This window comes from Pseudophryne corroboree, chromosome 8 (genome assembly GCF_028390025.1).
Source record: "Pseudophryne corroboree isolate aPseCor3 chromosome 8, aPseCor3.hap2, whole genome shotgun sequence".
Taxonomy (NCBI): domain Eukaryota; kingdom Metazoa; phylum Chordata; class Amphibia; order Anura; family Myobatrachidae; genus Pseudophryne; species Pseudophryne corroboree.
Genome location: NC_086451.1, coordinates 404,646,787 through 404,667,544, shown reverse-complemented (window position 1 = coordinate 404,667,544; position 20,758 = coordinate 404,646,787). Strand labels below are relative to the sequence as shown.

The 20,758-nt window shown below is 43.3% G+C and overlaps 1 protein-coding gene across 3 annotated transcripts in view; it reads left to right on the top strand.

Moving 5' to 3' along the window:
* Positions 1 to 1,199: 1,199 nt before the first annotated feature.
* Positions 1,200 to 20,758, top strand: part of LOC134949323 (cytochrome P450 2H2-like) — a 67,119-nt gene continuing 47,560 nt past the window's right edge. The window contains exons 1-4 of one of the 3 annotated variants that reach the window (XM_063937818.1): positions 1,200 to 1,452; positions 10,750 to 10,912; positions 13,340 to 13,489; positions 18,008 to 18,168. In XM_063937818.1, coding sequence (XP_063793888.1) covers positions 1,273 to 1,452; positions 10,750 to 10,912; positions 13,340 to 13,489; positions 18,008 to 18,168 — 654 coding nt within the window. In that variant the 5' untranslated portion in view covers positions 1,200 to 1,272. Of the gene's footprint in view, positions 1,453 to 2,074; positions 2,144 to 10,749; positions 10,913 to 13,339; positions 13,490 to 18,007; positions 18,169 to 20,758 lie in introns of those variants that run through there. The other 2 variants (XM_063937819.1, XM_063937820.1) reach the window with 2 other exon arrangements.

Here is a 20,758-nt window from a genome sequence, read left to right as displayed (position 1 = left end):
AATTAACATCTTTCAATAGAGTTTTAATTTCAACTGATATTTAATCAGTTATATAATCTTTGTGTCTAATCAGCACAATGCTTTCTATTTGGCTCTAAAAAAGATTTTGCAATAAAAAACACCAACAAGCCTTTGAGCTAATTTAACATTTTTTGTAAACTATCTGGCCCATACTGTATTAGTGTAAGACAATAGTTGAGCATGGTTTAGGGAAGGGATGGGGAACCTTTGGCCCTCCAGCTGTTGTTAAACTACACATACCAGCATGCCTTGCTACAGTTTGGTATTTGGCCATGTTAAAACTGTTGCAGGGCATGCTGGGATGTGAAGTTCAACAACAGCTGGTAGGCTGAAGGTTTCCCATCCATGGTTTAGGATGACCTGTTTGTGTCTGCCACTCATTCATAGTAGGAATTTATTATACCCTATAAAAAAGACTGAAGACTTCCCTAAGTTCTGCATGATGACATACCTGTCATTTAGCCTGTACTTGCTTTTAAAGCTAATTCTGTAGAGCATTTCTATATGGGGTTCTGGATAATGAATGACAGTAATTAGGTTAAACAGTCAATAGTTCGATCCCATATGATACACAAGCATTAGGTTGATAGGTACAAAAGGTCACCATAATGTATAAGTCAACATGTAAAAAGTAGACGGTGCATAAAGTCATAGGTTCAAAACGTCAACAGGTTCAACTGGTAGACATGACATGGGTCACCACATATGGTTAACACAACTTTTTTTCTTTTTTTTTTTGCCTTTCATGTGGTTAAACATGCAAAAGGATATAAAAAAACAGTGTCGACTTTTTTGTGTTGACCATTTCCATGTTGACCTTTTGATTCTGTCGACCTTTTGTACCTATCACTCTTTTGTGGTGTCTACCTTTTTCATGTCGACCTATTGACCCTGCCGACTTTTGATCCAGTGGACCTACTTCATGTTGACCATATGAGATTAACCTATTGCCTGTCGACCTATTTCTGGTCAACCCAGTGATACACACCTTTCTTCTTGTAATTTTTTATTTTGTAAAACTAAAATTATGCTGTGTTATTCAAAAGGCATTTAACAATCTTATTATGATTACTCAACATTTACAATTCCTTATGCAATATAAATGTAACTCTGCACCAATCTCTACCTCACCCTACCTGTCATTAATGATCACATGCTGTTTGGAATATAGTTCAATGTCAAAGCTTTTTCTTATCAGGAACACAGAGGGACATAGCTCAGAGAACCTGCTGTAATTGTGCCGTGCCCATAATGGCACTAAATATAGCAGGGACCCTTCTCCTGGCTACTGGGGTCACTCTCCTGATTTACCTTGCTAAATGGTGGAATAGGATAACTCGGAAAAATCTGCCCCCAGGGCCAACACCTCTGCCCGTGCTGGGGAATATCATGCAGATCAGCACCACAGAATTTCCACGATCTTTGGTTAAGGTAAGCTGGGGCATTTATAGCTTCATTATTATAACAACAGTTACAAAAGATAACTAGAGTGTAATAAGTGGTTATGTCTCTCAACATTCCAATATGTTCTATAAGTATGTGCTATGTCATTTAAATACAGTGATAGACAGCGAGAAATGCCTGAAGCGTCTGTGCATTTACAGTATGCTAATATATAACAAGGAAAAAGTAAAGCATTTGTCTTGATGCACCTAAATATAAAGATTAACTTGTATTGATTTATTACAATTATTTGAAAACTGCAAAACACTGAAAAGAGAAGAAAGGTGAAAAAGAAGGAAAATTGGGATAATAATAAAATCTTCTGTGTGTGAGAATGCCAATGCACAAATAATCACTCTTAAATATAAATTGTATCAATAAACTCAGATGTTATTGCATATATATGTATATATGTATATATATATATAAGTAGATTTGCAAGTAGCACTCACAATACCAATGTTTATACCTCTGGTGCCCTCCTAGCTCCCTACTGCAAAGTCCAACAGCGGTTTGCAGGCTTCCGTGCATTCATTGGCCAATCCGCTAACTAAACCCTCGTCATTTATTTATTGAATTGTTGAGGATAAATGAGCTTACTTTGGTGAGTGCTGGGTTTTCTGTTTGTATGTATTAGAGTGATGCGGTCATGGGCTACATGCACCCAACCCTGTGAGTGGTAAGTGCAGCGGTGTACCCCGCTTCTGGGATGGCGTGTGCTGTGGTTTTCTATGTGTGCATATGACGGGGTTAATCTATGTTTAACTCTTATTAACCATGGCCACTAGCTTTCTCATGCACCCCTGTGTGGACTCTATTATTCTGAACCTGTCTCAGCTGTTCCTTAGCAATCTATCTAAGCCAATGTAAGGTGACTAGTGTACCTTTAAAAGCCATAAAGTGTGTGGCAGGTGAACATTAAATCTAGCAGGCAGATGATGTGTGTAACAGCAGTGAAGTAGTCAGGTTTTAAGACTCTGTGATAGTGTAGGACCTGCTTGAAGGAGGGGTACCTTGGCGATCGGTATGCAGGCTTCCATGCATTGGCCAATACACTAACTAAACCCCCATCATTTATTTATTGAATTGTTGAGGACAAATGAGCTTACTTTGGTGAGTGCTGGGTTTTCTGTTTGTATGTATTAAAGTGATTTGGTCATGGGCTACATGCACCCCACCCTGTGAGTGGTAAGTGCAGCAGTGTACCCTGCTTCTGGGATGGTGAGTGCTGTGTTATGTGCACCCCACCCTTTGAGTGGTTAGTGCATTGCTGTACCCCACTTCTGGGGTGGCGTGTGTTGCAGTTTTCTATGTGTGTATATGATGGGGTTAATCTATGGTTAACTCTTATTAACCATGACCACTAGCTTTCTCATGCACCCCTGTGTGGGCTCTATTATTCTGCACCTGTCTCAGCTGTTCCTTAGCAATATATCTAAGCCAATGTAAGGTGACTAGTGTACCTTTAAAAGCCATAAAGTGTGTGGCAGGTGCACATTAAATCTAGCAGGCAGATGATGTGTGTAACAGCAGTGAAGTAGTCAGGTTTTAAGACTTTGTGTTAGTGTAGGACCTGCTTGAAGGTGGGGTACCTTGAAAATCGGTATGCAGGCTTCCGTGCATTGGCCAATACACTAACTAAACCCCCATTGAATTGTTGAGGATAAGGGAGATTACTTTGGTGAGTGCTGGGTTTTTTATATATATTTATATATATGTGTGTGTGTGTGTGTGTGTGTGTGTGTGTGTGTGTGTGTGTTTGTAGCCATATATTACAGTCAGTTTCTAATTAATACTTATACTACCAGCAGTGTAGCAGTTAGCACCTCACCTCATGAGGCTCAGTCACTCTGCCAGGCTCAGGACGCCTACACAGAGCAGCCTGCTCAGCTGCTGTTACAGTGCTGTCGCTCAGAGGCGTAACTATGGTTTTCGTAGCCCAGGGCAAGATGGAAAATGGCGCAGAAGGGGTGTGGCCACGCTCCAGAAGGTGTGTGGCCACTGAAAATGGCCCACAGTGCCAGTTACATTGCCCCACAGTGCCGGATACATGCCCCACAGTTCCAGTTACATTGCCCCACAGTGCCGGATACATGCCCCACAGTGCCAGTTACATTGCCCCACAGTGCCGTATACATGCCCCACAGTGCCAGATACATTGCCCCACAGTGCCAGATACATGCCCCACTCAGTGCCAGATACATGCCCCACAGTGGCCAGTTAAATTGCCCCACAGTGCCGGATACAATGCCCCACAGTGCCGGATACATGCCCCACAGTGCCAGATACATTGCCCTACAGTGCCAGATACATTGCCCCACAGTGCCAGATACATGACCAACTCAGTGCGAGTTACATTGCCCCACAGTGCCGGATACAATGCCCCACAGTGCCAGATACATGCCCCACAGAGCCAGTTACATGCCCCACAGTGCCAGATACATTGCCCCACAGTGCCAGTTACATTCCCCACAGTGCCAGATACATGCCCCACAGTGCCAGATACATTGCCCCACAGTGCCAGTTACATTGCCCCACAGTGCCAGATACATTGCCCCACAGTGCCAGTTACATTGCCCCACAGTGCCAGATACATTGCCCCACAGTGCCAGTTACATGCCCCACAGTGCCAGTTACATGCCCCACAGTGCAGGCCCCACTCAGTGCCAGTTACATGCCCCATTTGGTGCCAGTTACATGCCCCACAGTGCCAGATACATTGCCCCACAGTGCCTGTTACATTGCCCCACAGTGCCAGTTACATTGCCCCACAGTGCCAGATACATTGCCCCACAGTGCCAGGTACATGCCCCACAGTGACAGGCCCCACTTGGTGTCAGATACATGCCCCACTTTGCCGCCGGACCCCTCCCCCCCGTGCCGCCGGACCCCCCTGTGCCGCCGGACCCCCCACGTCACTTACCGGCCGCTTGTTGCTATGTGAGGGGAGGAGAGCGCAGCGTAGCGCCTCTCCTTTCCCTCACCGCTCCAGGTCTCCATCGGCTGTCTGGCGCCGGTTTGCTAGCCAATCAGAACTTGCGGACCGGCAGCCAATCAGGAGCCGGTCCGCAAGCTCTGATTGGCTCACGCCGGAGACCGGACACAGCAGCGCTGCTGTCAGCCGCGGTGAGGGGAGGGAGAGACGCTGCGCTCTCCTCCCCTCACATTTAGGGTTGACGGGGGCGAGTGGGGCATGATGCCCTGGACGCCCGCAGCGCGCCCCTCTCCTGGGCCTGCCAAGGCGCCCAGGGCACGTGCCCCACTCACCCTACCCTAGATACGCCTCTGCTGTCGCTGCTTCCTTCAGAGCACGCGCGGTGGTGCTGAGGTCACATGTGCGGACAACACTGTGTATGTGGCACAGTGAGGCCAGGGCTAGTGAAGCAGCCTCCCATTGCACCACCGTGAGCACACAGTTTATGCCGCCAGTACCACAGGAGGGGGTGAAGGGTGTTTGTGGCCGGGGGAGAGGATCCTCGGACACCCTTTAGAAGACTATTGTAGGAGGAACTTTTTATTTCATGTCTACTGCAGCCGCACCGCGGCTCCATCTGCTCCATTGTTAATCCAGCCCTGAATATATGAATACTTCTGAGTTAACTGTCTAAGTCCATTAATAGTGTTTGACTTACTCCTGATACTCCTATTTTGTCAATACGGGCTTATTAGATTACTAGATACATAATTTACCAGTGAGAGTGACACAGAGGCAAAACTGTGTGAGCTGGGCTCCTGCTCTGTAGGGGGGTGCCTCTCCTCCGTGTGTTAAGCGTCACCTTTTAAGTTAACTGACAGCCGCCACTATCACTTCTTTGGCCGACTGCCCTCCCCCACTAGTTCCTGCACCTTAAAAGTCACATCCTCTTATTATAGATGCATATTTTACAAGTGTCATATTCAGGATCAGAACCCATGACCTATTACACTGGAAGGGTATGACTGCTAAGAAATATATTATTTAAAATACATGACAATGAAACGTAAAAAGATATATATATACACACACATTTTCAGAACACTCCATATACATACACACACACACACACACACACACACACACACACATATATACTTATGTGTATATATATATATATATATATATATATATATATATAGATATATATATAGATATGTATAGAATCCCCCATGAATAGATGGCACTCAGAGACTTTGATGTATAAATGCAGAAAGCTGTATTCAGATTCAACATTTCAGGGGGGGGGGGCAACCCCCTTTCTCAAGAATGGGGGTTGCACCCCGAAACGTTGAATCTGAATACAGCTTTCTGCATTTATACATCAAAGTCTCTGAGTGCCATCTATTCATGGGGGATTCTATATATATATATATATATATATATACATGCACCCCGAAACGTTGAATCTGAATACAGCTTTCTGCATTTATACATCAAAGTCTCTGAGTGCCATCTATTCATGGGGGATTCTGTATTATTGATTCGGATGGAGCACCTGAGCCTATTGCATCTGAGTTTGTGAGTGCCGGCTGGTTGTGGAGGATATATATATATATATATACTAGGTGATTCATCGTGCCCTACGGGTGCTCTTCACACCGTCATAAGGGGCTACTCCCCCGTAACGCCCGGAGAAATGTCAAGGTGTAGAATAGTAGTTTCAGAGTGTTTTTTTGGTGGAGGTGGAGGTGGGGGGTTTGAGGTGTATGTGGTTTACAATTAGGGGCAGATGTTGTATGTGATAGGTTTTGGGTGGTTTTGTGCTGCATTGTGGAGAGGGTGAAGTGACTGTGGGTGGCTGAGTTTGTTGTGGGAAGGTGTACATGGATTAGGTTGGCTGGGCCGAAGATGCTGTGGTTGGTGGGTGACCAGAGTGAGGTTGGACGGTCGATGTGGTCCAGTCACTGTATACTTTGGGCTAGGACTGATGTTTGGGGGAGGGGAGAGGAGGTGTTCCACTTGGTGGAAGTGCAGGGGTTAGGGGTAGGGTAGACGAAGGTGCCGTGGCTGAGGGATGTTTACATGGGGTGAGTTATGTAGGGTATTGGGGTGTGTGGTTGAATTGTAGTGGCAGGCTTTGTTGTGTGTTGTAGTTGTGGGTGTGCAATGGCTGTGAGGGTTAGTGGTTGCTAAGGTGGAGTTGGTGGGTGGTGGTTTTGCAAGTATGGGGAACTGGTGTGCGAGCAGGGATGTGTGGAGGGTGCGTGCATGGTGTGTTTGGGGGAGGGGTGGGTGGATTGTTCCTTCGTGTGGTAAGAAGAAGAAGATGTGGTGTTACAGTGTTTGTTGGGGGCTGAGGTGTGTTGGTTTGGTAGATGTTGGAGTTGCGATGTGCATCTTTGTGGCTGTAGGATATGCGGGTAGTGTTGTGCGCTAACTTGTGTTTTGTTGGTTTGAGATAATGAGTTGGCTGTAGATGGAGGGAGGTGGGTGTGGGATTGGTTTAGGGTGGTGTTGGGCTGGAGTGTGGAGGGTGTTGAAGGGAATGTGCGTGGTGGAGTGTTGTTTGGGAGGGCAACGTAGTTTGCTGTGGGGGTTGCAAAAATGCTGTGGGGAGTGTTTTATGGTGCTTGCGCAAGTGCGTGGAGGTGGGCTGCTGACTGTATATGGGTATTTTGGGTAGGGGTGAGGGATGGTGGTGGTGACAGGTGTAGCTTGTGATGGCGTTGTGGGTGGCAGGGGGATGGGGGTTAGAAGTTTGCATGGGTGGAGGAGGTCCACATGGAATGGTTGGGTGGAGGTTTTTTTGGGGTTGTGGTGTGTGCATGCAAGGGGGGGTGACTGGGTAAGGCAGATGGGGAAGGTTGTGTTGTGGTGTAGGGGGTGTTGGATGGGTGGTGTATTTAGAGGGTGGATGGCAGGTATGGGGTAATTGTGGTTGTGGGATGGGTTTGCGGTGTGCGGCAGGTGTTGGTCAGGTGGTTGAGTGGGTGTGGAGTTTGTAATTTGTAGTGTTGGGTGTGTGAGGGTTGTGTTTTTTTATGTGGTGTGAGGGTGAAGGCGACAGGAGGGGTTGTTGGTGGGTGGGGGTGTAGAAAGAATGGGGAAGGTGTTTTGTGTGTGCAGGGGGCGGGGGAGGGTGCGTGCATGTTAGGAGTGTGGAGGGTGATTGTGTGTGTGTGTGTGTGTGTGTGTGTGTGTGTGTGTGTGTGTGCATGTAAGGGAGAAGAGGTTGCACTGTTTGTGTGCTGATAGGCGATGGTATGTCTCTGGCTGATGGCTGGATCTGTAAAGTGTTGTGATGATGGGGCTGTGCTGTGACTATGAGGCTGCACTTGTTCCCCTCTTTGTGATGGCGGCATGCAAGTGTGGATTAGGGCATAAGGCATTGCTGCACATACGGGGATGGGTGATAGTGCAAGGTGGGTGTCTGTGAGTGTCTGGCTGCGTTAGGTGTATAGAATCTGGAATGTGCGCTCGTGTCCCTTGTCCCGCGGTGTGGTTGTCTGGTGCTGGCTTGGAACATACATGTCTTCCGCAGGGATGGGGGCAATTGTGTCGATACACCTAACGGAGGTACAGAGTGAGGTGCGGGGTGCTTGCAGTGTGATGCGGTGTAGCATGTGCAGCAACGGGCAGTGTTAACATGGTGTGTGCTGGTCCGTTGCGCGGATGGCGGCTCCCGGCCAGCATGTCCCCTCAGTGGCTGGATTTGGTTGCTGGTGACGGGGTTTGGCGGAGGGAGGGTTCGGTGGTGTAGCATGTGGGTGTCAGTTGGGGTGTGGGTGGCTGTGTGTTGGCGGGAAAGGAGGCTCTCGCTTCCACAGGGCCACAGTGTGTGTGTGAGTTGGCAGCTGTGTCCGGAGCGAAGCATGGTGCGTGCAGTGGGAGTGTTGTCCGTGTGAGCAGGGATGGGTGGGTCGTGTGGCGTTGTGCAAATGGCGAGTGTTGGTCTGCATGGCCCCCCTGTGTTAGGTGGTAATGGGGTTGCAAAAGTGAGGGGTCCATGGCATGGGGTGTGGGTGTATACGTGGCCGGATTAAGTCCTGGGGGGACCCAGGGTACCCAAGACAGGAGTGCGACCCCCCCTGCCGATCACCAGCACCATCCCCCCCCAATTTCCAGCATCCCCCCCTGCTGATCACCGGCACCATTCCCCCCCCCCCCCGATTTCCAGCATCCCCCCTGCTGATCACCAGCACCATTCCCCCCCCCAATTTCCACCACACCCCCTGCTGATCACCAGCACCATCCCCCCCCCCCGATTTCCAGCATCCCCCCTGCTGATCACCAGCACCATTTCCCCCCCAATTTCCACCACACCCCCTGCTGATCACCAGCACCATTTCCCCCCCCCAATTTCCAGCACCCCCCCCTGCTGATCACCAGCACCATTCCCCCCCCTGCAGATTTCCAGCACCCCCCCCCTGCTGATCACCAGCACCATCACCTCCCCAACGATTTCCAGCCCCCCCTTCCTGATCACCAGCACCATCCGACCCCCCCCCCTCCCCGCTGCAAGCTCGGCTCACCTGGGCCGGTCACACAGGCAACGGGAGCGCTGCAGCAGGGAGAGAGGAGACCAGGTTGCCGGGCTGGAGGGATCCACATTGGCGGGAGCGGAGTGCGGGCTGGGCATGCGGCTTCCTCCTCTCGGGCAGCATGGTCGAGCAATCTCCAGTCTCCGCTGCCAGCAGCATCTCTCCTGGTAGCGGCGGAGGCTGGAGTTTGCTCGACCATGCTGCCCGAGAGGAGGAATCCGCATGCACAGCCCGCACTCCGCTCCCGCCAGCGGGGATCCCTCCTGACCCGGCAAGCTGAATGGGGACCTAGCTCCGGCTGAGGGGCCCCTTAAAGTAGGGGATCCCGGGTTAGTGATCCCCCGGCCACCCCCCTTAATCCTACTCTTGTGTTGTGTGACCGGGCACGGTAGGGCGTCTGTCCAGTGGCGGCTTTTCCATGGTCAGTGATTGTGTCCGCCTCCTTAGTGTTGTGCTGGCACAGGGCACAGGCCGTTGACTCCGCCCAGCACTGTAACTCCACCCAGCGATACGGGCAGGCACAGAGTCACAGATTTAGCCTAATATATAGGAGATATACATATATATATATATATATATATATACACACACATACATAATTTATTTATATATGGGGGGCACCAATATTTATCTTGACTCTGGTCTACTTGGATGAACTAACGCCACTGGAGTTGAGCATAATCTAAGTGAAATCTCATTAAATATTGATTGGCAAACTAGTACCATAATCCCACCTAGGCGTGGAATTCAAATATTTTGGTCTAGAAAGGAGACTGCAAAAATAAAATCATCATAAGATGCAATAACAGCTGAGTCTATTGATACAATTTATATTTAAGAGTGATAATATGTGCATTGGCATTCTCACACACAGAACATTTTATTATCACTCCTACTTTTTCACCCTTTTCTCTTTTCAGTATATCACAGTTGTTAAAAGTTCATTCTTATCTTTATGTGCACCACACCTAGACAAATGTTTTCCTTCTTCCTTGTTACTGTTTATGTTAACTAATATTTTTCATTGTTAAAATAAGTATAGTAGCAACAGTGAACAGTACAAAACAAAAGGGGGAACTTTTTCTCAGAAATTTTGGCATTTCCTATACAGGTTGAGTCTCCCTTATCCAAAATGCTTGGGACCAGAGGTATTTTGGATATCGGATATTTCCGTATTTTGGAATAATTGCATACCATAATGAGATATCATGGCAATGGGACCTAAATCTAAGCACAGAATGCATTTATGTTACATATACACCTTATACACACAGCCCGAAGGTCATTTTAGCCAATATTTTTTATAACTTTGTGCATTAAACAAAGTGTGTCTACATTCACACAATTCATTTATGTTTCATATACACCTTATACACACAGCCTGAAGGTCATTTAATACAATATGTTTAATAACTTTGTGTATTAAACAAAGTTTGTGTACATTGAGCCATCAGAAAACAAAGGTTTCACTATCTAACTCTCACTCAAAAAAGTCCGTATTTCGGAATATTCTGTATTTCGGATATTTGGATATGGGATACTCAACCTGTATTTCCATTTATGTTAATAACAAAGGTGCTGGAGTGTGCCGTTTATCTAAAGCAAACAAACTTCATTGGTAGATAGATATTTACTATTGCTGCTCTTTAGAAAACACAATAACTATACACATCATATTTAGTAAAATAAATAGAATTGTAATAAGCATAAATAAAAAATTAGTATGGTATATAATGTAAATTATGTATTCTAAATGTTTACTATAAAACAGTATCTAAGCAACATACAGTACAACCGCTATAATGCAATTTATATGTCTCTATAAAGCTGAGTGAGAAGTACGGACCTGTATACAACCTCTACATCGGCAACAATCCTGCAGTCATGCTGATTGGCTACGATGCTGTGAAGGAGGCGCTTGTTGACCGCAGCGATGCGTTTAGTGACAGAGGAGAATTGGAATTTACAGATCTGTTCTTCAAGGATTATGGTATGATAGTTAAAAATGTAACAATAGTACTTAGATAGATGCACCAAGATAGATATATAGCTAGATAGATGCTCCAAGAGGTACAGATGTGTCCTCATACATCATTGCTGCAGTTGTGCCAAACAGCACCTCTCAACACGCCAGGTCCCGAGAGACTTTGCTAGCGCCTTGCGTCTTTTTGCATTGATGTGCTGACAATGCATCTTAGTCACAATGTGATATGGCCAACACACACCAGTAGACTGTGCTGACTAATTTGATATGTGACACTCGCATATCTGTGTGTGACCGAGCCTGACACTTGTATATCTGTCAGGGTCGGACCTAGACTTTGTGTCACCTCGGGAGAAAAAATACTAGCGTTGCTTCATGGAGAAGAGGCATGGTCAGTTATGCCTCCTGTAGAGTTGTTCCCCCAGTAGAGTTGTGCCCCCTAGTTGCGCCGTGCCCCCAGTACTGTGCTCCCTGTAGACTTGTGCCCCCTAGTTGCACCGTGCCCCCAGTACTGTGCCCCCTAGTTGTGCCGCTTAAAAAAATTAAAAAATAAATTAATATTTACAATCTCTGGCCACTGCCACCGCTCCTCTGATCTGTGGGAGAGACGTCATGACGTCTCTCCCATAGCACCGCATAGACACTAGAAGTCAATTATGACCCCTAGTATCTATGTGCCGCTCCCACAATGCAGTGCGGTGCGCGATGAGTTAATCACACACCGCACAGCACCGGGCATCTACCGAGCACCCGCGGGCACCAGTAGTGGATCTTGTGGAGTATTGAATCTAGATATGTGAGGACACATCTGTATTTCAATATATGCGGCCACTGAAAGCAGACATATCAGTCCTTGCACATTTGGATGTGAGGACATATACCTAGGAAGTAGCAGCATTTGCATTAAGTTGCAGATGTACAATCTACAAAAAAGATGCCAACAAAGAAGTAGTTGTGCCTGATTTAGAATCAGGATCCTAGTGTGAGAAACACAAATTCAAGAAACTCTTGTGCACTGTGGAAGGTAATTCAAGTAGAGGTTTTCTGCAGTAGAAGGTTTTGAAACTAAATACATGTAGGTGTCACATCCCAGAGCTGAAGTTCAGCCTTTATGTCCAGATTATAGGTGATGTTGTTTTCTTATTGTGTTTCTGAGTTTTCTCATCTTTAGCTAATCATAATTACTTTGCTTCCATACCTCCCTGATGCATTGAGCTACAAAGACCTGTTAAGCTCCCCCAGCATATGTTTGAAGGACTTGAAGGTGAGATCACTCATTGTTGAAAGAACACTAGTAAAATAGCTCATGTTTTGCAGATTTCATAGGGGCATTATGAAAATAGACCAAATAAACATAAAATGAAGCTAAAATAAAGAAAAATATAGGTTACTGGTGAGCAATGTAAGGTGAGTAGTATACCAGAACTACAGTGTAAGAAAATTATGCAGCAAACCTTGATAGGTACAGAACGAGTTAGATGCAGTGTATAGGCACTCAGCAATTGCTAAGGGGGTTGCCAGTCCCCCCTAAAAAAAGAAAAAACTGTTCTAAAAACAGCACTGAGTGTCCATATATCATTTAATATACTAATATTTATTTTCAGGTTAAAAAAGGTACCATGTGAACATACAGTAATAGGTTTATAGCATAACACATTAATAAAAATCTAAGGGGAATCTCCTTACAAGTTGATTGGCAAACTAGTACCATAATCCCACCTAGGAGTGGAAGTCCTGGAAAAATGCATAATAAATCAGGAATAAGTAAAAGTTCAAAGCAGTCATCACATACCTCCCAACATGACCCTCTCCAGGAGGGACAGAATGCTCTGTTCCTGGACTTTTCTCTTAATTTATGATTGCCATCACCTGTGCTGAAACACCTTTCTTATCCATTAACCTGTTCAACACAGGTGCCAGCAATCTTAAATTAAGAGAAAAGTCCAGAAGCAGAGCATTGTGTCCCTCCTGGAGAGGGACATGTTGGGAGGTATGTCATCATGACATGAGCAAATAAAGTCCTGGACAACTGAATAATAAACAAAAGGATGATAACCTGATGAGTGGTCAGATGTTCCTTTGCTGATAGGCACAAGAAACACAGGAGTTAATAACAAAGCAAGAATCCAGGAACTTTATTACTCAGCAATGTGTGCTGGGATAAGGCAGATTTACATAGCCAGGTGTCAGTTGCAATCCTTTGTGGTGATGATTAGACAATTACCTGACACCTGACCAAACACCACCAGAACTGCAGGTCACAAAAAGCCTGTAAAATCCTGGTGGAGGGAAATGAACACTGCAGCCGGGAACACACTACTTTTCATTTACCTTCTAGAGGAATGTTTTTCTCTTTCTGATTATCTTGTTATGTAATTAATCTTGTCAAATACTTTCATTGGACATAACAGAACATATTTATTAAATTTTTAGGGGTCATCATGAGTAATGGGGAAAGGTGGAAGACAATGCGTCGCTTTTCTCTCATGACTATGAGGAATTTTGGAATGGGAAAGAGAAGCATTGAGGAAAGGATCCAGGAGGAGGCCCAGTGTCTTGCGGAGACATTCATGAAGAATAAAGGTGGGTAGAGATACAAAATGATGATTTGATTAAACAAAATTATTAATAAAGACTTCTTAATCCATTGCGGTTTTATAAATTCTCTTACCTCTGCCAAGCGACACTCGGTGGCATTAGTGGGAGGATATAAAAAAATCCCCTAAGGGCAAAAATTTATATATTACAGTATTACCATAACTTAGAAAATGTATTCCTAAAGAATGTGTTCCTATATATCTATAATAATGCCATATTCCCGAATGTTTACAATGTGAATAAAAGGGTGCTGGGAAGGGAGAACTGGACTGCACACCGTATTTTTAAACTTAATAAGATGTGCTACAATGAGGTTTCTAGTACCATACAGGAGAAACAAATATATGGGTGCACACTCTAAGTACTAAGAATACTGATAGTCAAAACAATGTTGATAAACTCTTAAAATTATCATTGAGTATAAGTAAAGTTCTTAGCAAAAATGTGTCCAAAAATGTGGGTCCATCAACAATGTCCAGGTAAAATTTTTTAGATGAGTCCCTAACATTTCTGATTCTAACATATTATATAAATGTATCAAGGACTTACCTTTAAATACAGTCCATTTGATTATGCAGTTAGCAATGTACAGTAGGAACCTGTGCTAATTAAACATCTGAGGGGAGATGGGAGGGATACCAATACCAAATGAGGTTCCTTTATTTTGGTATTGACACCCCTTCCATTTACCCTCGGTTGTTTTAATTAACACAGGTTCCTGCATTGCTGAGTACATACTCTATTAGAGTGGGTTATTTTTTAAAGGTAAGACTTGGTTAAATTTATATGTGTTAGTTCTAGAGATGTAAGGGACCCAGCTTATAAAGTGCACCTAGATGCGGTGGATGGGTCCACATATTTCAACAAATTTGTGCTAAGAACTTTACTTATACTCCATGGTAATTGTAAGAGTTTAGTAAAAAAAGTTGGCTATCAGTATTCTTAGTGCATAGAGTGTGAACCTGCATTTATCTTTTTCCTGTAAGGTGAATGAAAGTCAGTATTATGAAACTTATAGAAAATCCATAGGTTAATGTAGGAAAAGTTACAGCACAGGCAACTTTTTGCTGCAGTCCGGATTTCCTCTTTTTTCTGATATATGAAGTACAATCAAAAGCGCTTAAAAGAGGGCATTTTATATGTAAAATATGTTACACCCTCAGCTGAATGAGATTATTACTTTTTATAATACAGATGGAGCCATGCTAGTCGCGGCTCCGTCTGTGCCTAGGCGCACCAGCCTAAGCACGCCTAGGACTCGTCGTCTTCGTCTCTGACTGGGCCCGCGTGCCTGTGGCGGAGACGCGCTCTTTTCACTTGAATGGAAAGCATCTCCGTCCATCTCGCGCCTGGACAGAGACGCTCTGAATGGGAGCGTCTCTGTGCACTCCCAATGTGACTAGGCAGGTGCCTAGTCACGCCGGGAGTGCACGTTTGCGATGGGGGCTGCTATAGATAAGAGCGGCTCCACCTGTATTATACTAAACAATTACACCCCCCTAAATCATTTTGCCCATGCTTATAAAGTAACTGGCTAACCACACCTCCACTGGATTTAACTCTCTATGGAAATCATTGTAATAATTCTGCTTAATTCCATTTCAAAAATAGATGGGATAGTGCTGTACACAGTATAAGTAGGCTTACCATACTCTCCATTTATATTGGGGCACTCATGAATACACAGGTTCTGTGGCTGGTAACCTCAATCCTGCATTTCACCTGGTTTTAATCAGCCACAGAACCTGTGTAATTCATGAGTATCCCAGTTTAAAGGTATGGTATGGTAATCTTAAATATAAGGGTTAAGTAGCAGACACAAGATATGTAGTTCCTACTGGAGGAGTCCTAAGCCATATCTCCACCTATTTGGAACACTTAATAAAAAACAGGATCAGCATGGTGAATGTAATATTCACTTTTTTTTTACAGTGCGTACACCACTTTCCATTTACCAAACCCCCTAGTGAAAATTGAAATAACAAACATATCCAAAATTGGAATTAAAAACATATCCAAAATATGTCCTTATCTTACACAAGACACTGCAAAAACTCTAATCCATGCACTCATCATACTGGTCTTCCCAAACATAGGCTTTCACCACTACAGTCCATTTTAAATGCAGCGGCGAGGCAAATCTTCCTTGCTAGATGTTCTTCGTCTGCTGATCTTCTCTGTCAGTCCCTTCATTGGTTACCAGTATTCTATTGTGTTAAATATAAAATACATTTACTTAATGTACATACATGGCTATTAACCAAACTGCACCATCATACATCTCTTCACTCATCTCAAAATATCTCCTTACCAGACCTCTCCGCTCTGCACAAGATCTGTGTCTCTCCTCCACTTGTTCCCACTCAAAATTACAGGACCTTATCCGGGCATCCCCCACTGTGTAAAATGCCCTCCCATGCACAATAAAACTTACCTCTAGTCTCCTAACCTTTAAACATTCCATGAAAACTAAACTCTTCAGACAAGCATATCAAATTACAGACCCACCCACATAACCTTCAATGCTTCCCTATCTAATGACATCCTCTCTGTACAGTACACATAACCTCACATATGTTGTCTACCAACATTGCTGGGTGATCGTATCATACAACCCATTAAGAACCTAGCAATATGGTAGACCATTATGCAATAGGTAGCATCTATCCTGTACCAATGCCTATTTCCCTATAGATTGTAAGCTTGCGAGCAGGGCCACCCTACTTCTTTGTCTGTTTTTGCCCAGTTTTGTTCTATAACTGTTGTTCTAATTGTAAAGTGCAATGGAATATGCTGCGCTATATAAGAAACTGCTAATAAATAAATAACTATAATGCCAAAGTTTATAAAATAATTAATATAGAATTATTATTATTATTGTATTATTATTACCAGTTACTTACATAGTGCAGTATATATTGTTGTACTTTAAATTGTACAGAATAATGGCAGACAGACATAGAGGTAAGTTGGCCCTGCTTGCAGGGCGTACAATCTGTATGTATAATAAATTCGTCTCACTTTTAATTTAAGATTAAAAACTCCTGCTGGAGTAAATTCAACCTGGTGAGTCACATATGGGGGACTTTTGGTCACAGCATCAACATCGTCAATTCCAGTCTATTAAAATACTATACAGTACCTGTAAGGGCTTACTTACTAAAAATGAAATTAGGGCTAACTTTGCACTAAACTAAGGCAACCAATCAGATGCTTGCCTTTATTGTCTAATTTGTATCATATAGAAGACAGTTAGTTATGGATTTACAGAAATGGTTCAGTGCAAATTTTTTGCTAAATTTAGTGTTAATATTTTTGTAATTGAAGCATTTAAAAAAACATAATTTATTTGCACAAGGTATACATATAAAACAGACTTACAACATTGAATTTAAGTGTACTGACTCGCAGTGCTGCACTATACAATGGGAAACATAAATCAATCATTTATTTTATTCAAATACAGGTTCTACACAGTATATGGTGTGACACTATACATTTTGTACTGCACTATCCATTCTTTGCTTAAACAATACAACATTTCTAACAAGGTCAATAGGTGTGATGAAGGAAGAGAAAAGTAGATGATGAATCACAGGCCAGTTATATGGACTCGTGCCTAGGCAGCCCTCAGCTAATCTTAGCTGGCTGTGGACCAACCTTTCACATTTCTGGATTGGCATCTACTCCCTTTTCAGCATGTCACAATTCCTGGCAAGGGACACAGTGTCCTTAACAGACCTTCTGGATTGCCTCATAACTATAGGCTTCGGGAAATGCAAAAAGTAAAGAGTTGCACAAAAGGCAGTTTCATAGCTCACTATCTCTGGCTTACTGTTCCAGCATATAAAACAATGCATGTGCAATGGTATGCTTACAATATATGTGAACAGTTTATTCCTCATGGGTGATGCACCTAAGGCAATGTCTGTATCTACACAAATTCTAGGAGTGCAGGAAAGTGATGAGGAACAGAGGTCCCTGAATGGTCATCTAACTCAAACCTTTATTTATTAATTTATTTTCTTCTTCTTCTTCTACTTACTGTAGTACTAAATCCTGTGTACTATATTCTATGTCCTGCTGGATAAAATCACTATTTAAAGATCAATACTGTACAGTGTATCTTGGAAAAGAAAACTCTTCTCAGTTTTTTTTGTCTTTTTTGTTTTACACATAGTTTTTTTGTCAATATAATGTACTATAAGTTTAAAGGTAATACACTCTTGGAAAAAAAAAATCTTTTTAGTTTTACATATTCCTTGTCTGAAAAGAAGTAAATGAAGATTTACTCACAGTGCTTAAGCAATAAATGTATATAATGTACAGTATACTAAGCAATTAATGGTCAACCATTGGGCTTAGCTAATAATAGGTGATTGAATATTCCACTTGGCTATGTGAAAGATATTTTTATGAGAATGTATATCTTTATGCAAACTATAATATTACTCTTAATTAATATAGTAAAAGTAAAGCCTTTTCTTCTTTACCATACAACAGGGACCCCATTTGACCCTGCATATATACTGAGACAGGCTGTATCCAATGTTATTTGCTCCGTTGTATTTGGCAAGAGATTTGACTATGAGGACAAGAAATTCATAACCCTCCTGTCATACATTATAGACGTTGTCCTTCTAATAAACACTGCCTCGGGTCAGGTAAATCTTAAGAAACAATTGAGAACTTATTGGAAATGTGCTGGACATGAACATTGTAGATTTAAATATATGTATTTTGATTATTTTAGCATAATTGTACATCAATCAAACTTACAATCCATCAAAACATATACACAAATAATCACTTATTTCCAACTGTATAAATGACATTGTACAAAGGAAGAAGGAAAAAGAAGACTCTTTTGTTTGGGAGCACTCTTGATTTAATAAATTTAAAACTTAACTTTTATTATATCCTTTCATAAAAAGCCATAATTGAATACATATATACAAATAATGCTAAAGGGGAAGATAAAACAGAGAATAACAAATTACATCTATTGGGGACAATTCCCAAGATAAACAAGTCTTAATATTATCACAAGACAGAGAAAAGATTTGTCATATGTACTGTGTTTTCATCTATATCATCATCATGCTGCCAAATGGGTATAAACTACACTCAAAAAGATGACATAAGATGTTAATCCAATCAGACAAACTGATGATACCAGATAAAACGTTATAAACCAGAAAAAAGGGTCAAAGATCAAAGAACTCGCTGTCATTGAGATCCAGAGTGGAACTGACTGCTTCGTGCTACTCTACAGAACAGTATATGATAATTTAGTTATAAAATTTTAAGGAGATATTATTGTTAAAAAGATAGTTGTAGCACAGAAAAGCAAATGCATTTAGACGGAGTAGGGATCTGCTTTTGACCATGTGCTCGTCAGCAGTGAATGGCCAATGAGAGTCCATAAAACGGATGCATATTATAATACAGTTTATCCTGTATCTGCTGTCAGCCACAGAGAAATAGGGCTGATGAGAGTACAGACAGGCAGAATAGATAAGAGCAAGTGTGGTGGTATATTAGACTCGAATGTGTCACAAGAATTATATATGTGACCCCAATTGCTGGTGATAGTAAAGTGATAAATTGCTATGTGTTAAAATATATCCACACATTAACTGGTAGCTTTAAGACCCTTTATATGATGTTATGACCATTGCGATACAAATATCCTTAATTAGTATACAGCAATAATTGATCTCAGTAGAAACATGCTTAATGTAAGAAATTTTGGAGTAAAAGATGGAAGTATGACTGTATGAATTACATTGTCTGCTGTAATGACTTAATGAATTCCTTCCAAAATGTATTATTTGTAGCCAATATACTGTATATTCAGATGTCATATTTCAGAGAATTGAAAAGTGAAACTGTTGGTTACCAATGTGAAGCCTACGTTGCGTGACCTGACTAATCGGGAACCGCCATGACCTAAAATGAACAGAAATAAATGTTGAACAAAGAGAGCAAACACAGCCGTAACTTTGGGGGATATTGTATTAAAAAAAGGAAATGTAGGCTTCTGGTGGGCGGGGTACCTAGAGTGGCCGCATTTTAAACTAGCTCCAGACCCTGTTTATTAAACCAGCTTAAAAAGTGGATTTTTCATCTAAAAACCCTGATGGCCACGGAATCACTGAAGCCTTTTTCATACTTCTGATCCTGGTCTCTGGTCTGAACATTCTCTACTTCCACCGGAGTCAAGCCTGCAACAGCACGGCATTTATGACCGCCCTCAGCCATTAGGGCGCGAAAATCGAGGAGAGCTCATTAAACTCTCTTTGGTTGATTACCTGTTTCCCTGTATCTGCCGCTGGATACCTGTTTCCTTTTCTGCTTAGAGACGGGTTGCTGTCCAGATACACATGGAGTCCTAACTCCCCAGAGTACCTGGCCATATTATTTATGGGATCAGTTTTCTAAGGATACCTGTCAACTGGGGGTGACCCAAACGTGTGCTATGGCTCACTTCTTTTACTCACCCGCTGCTTACACTCGCAGAAGTGCCAATTACTGCTTTGAGCCAGTGGCTTCTCCGCTGGTGAAGCAGACTTGCCTCCACTGGAGTGCCTTCTCACCTTAAAAAGATCATTGGTTGTTGCTCCGGATTGGAGAAGGGCTCCAGGACGCAGATAGTGGGGAGTGACTCCCTTTGCCCTTGATCTGGATTCCTGTCGCTGAGGTGGTGTGGTAGCTGACCTTTCCCCCATGCTTTGGAGTATTTGCGGATAACTGGTGGCTGGGCTGAACTGTCGGGTCCTGCAGCTCTCAGCTGATTGTAGCTAAGGCAGTGTCTGTGGACACCACTGTGGTATGGATCCCAACCACCTGTCTCCTTCCCTACTGAGTAGCGGTGCTCTGTTATCTCCGTGACTGCGGAGGGTCCCCTTGTGGAATCTCTGTGCCACTAGCCAGCAGCTGCCTATAGGAGCCTGTGTCCTGCCTGTCCTAGGGGTCTATTCATGAAGCAGTGAAAAGTGTGAAGAAGTGAATCAGTGGAGAAGTTGTCCATGGCGACCAATCAGCTGCTCTGTATAATTTTATAATATGCAAATTATAAATGTTACATCAAAGCTGATTGGTCGCCATGGGCAACTTCTCCACCGTCTCACTTCTCAACACTTTTCACTGCTTCATGAATAGACCCCCTAGTGACGCTATCTGGGAAACGGACCCCTCTCTCTGCCTGGACTTTTCCTCCTCTTGAGTGATTCATCTGCTATCTGCTGTGCT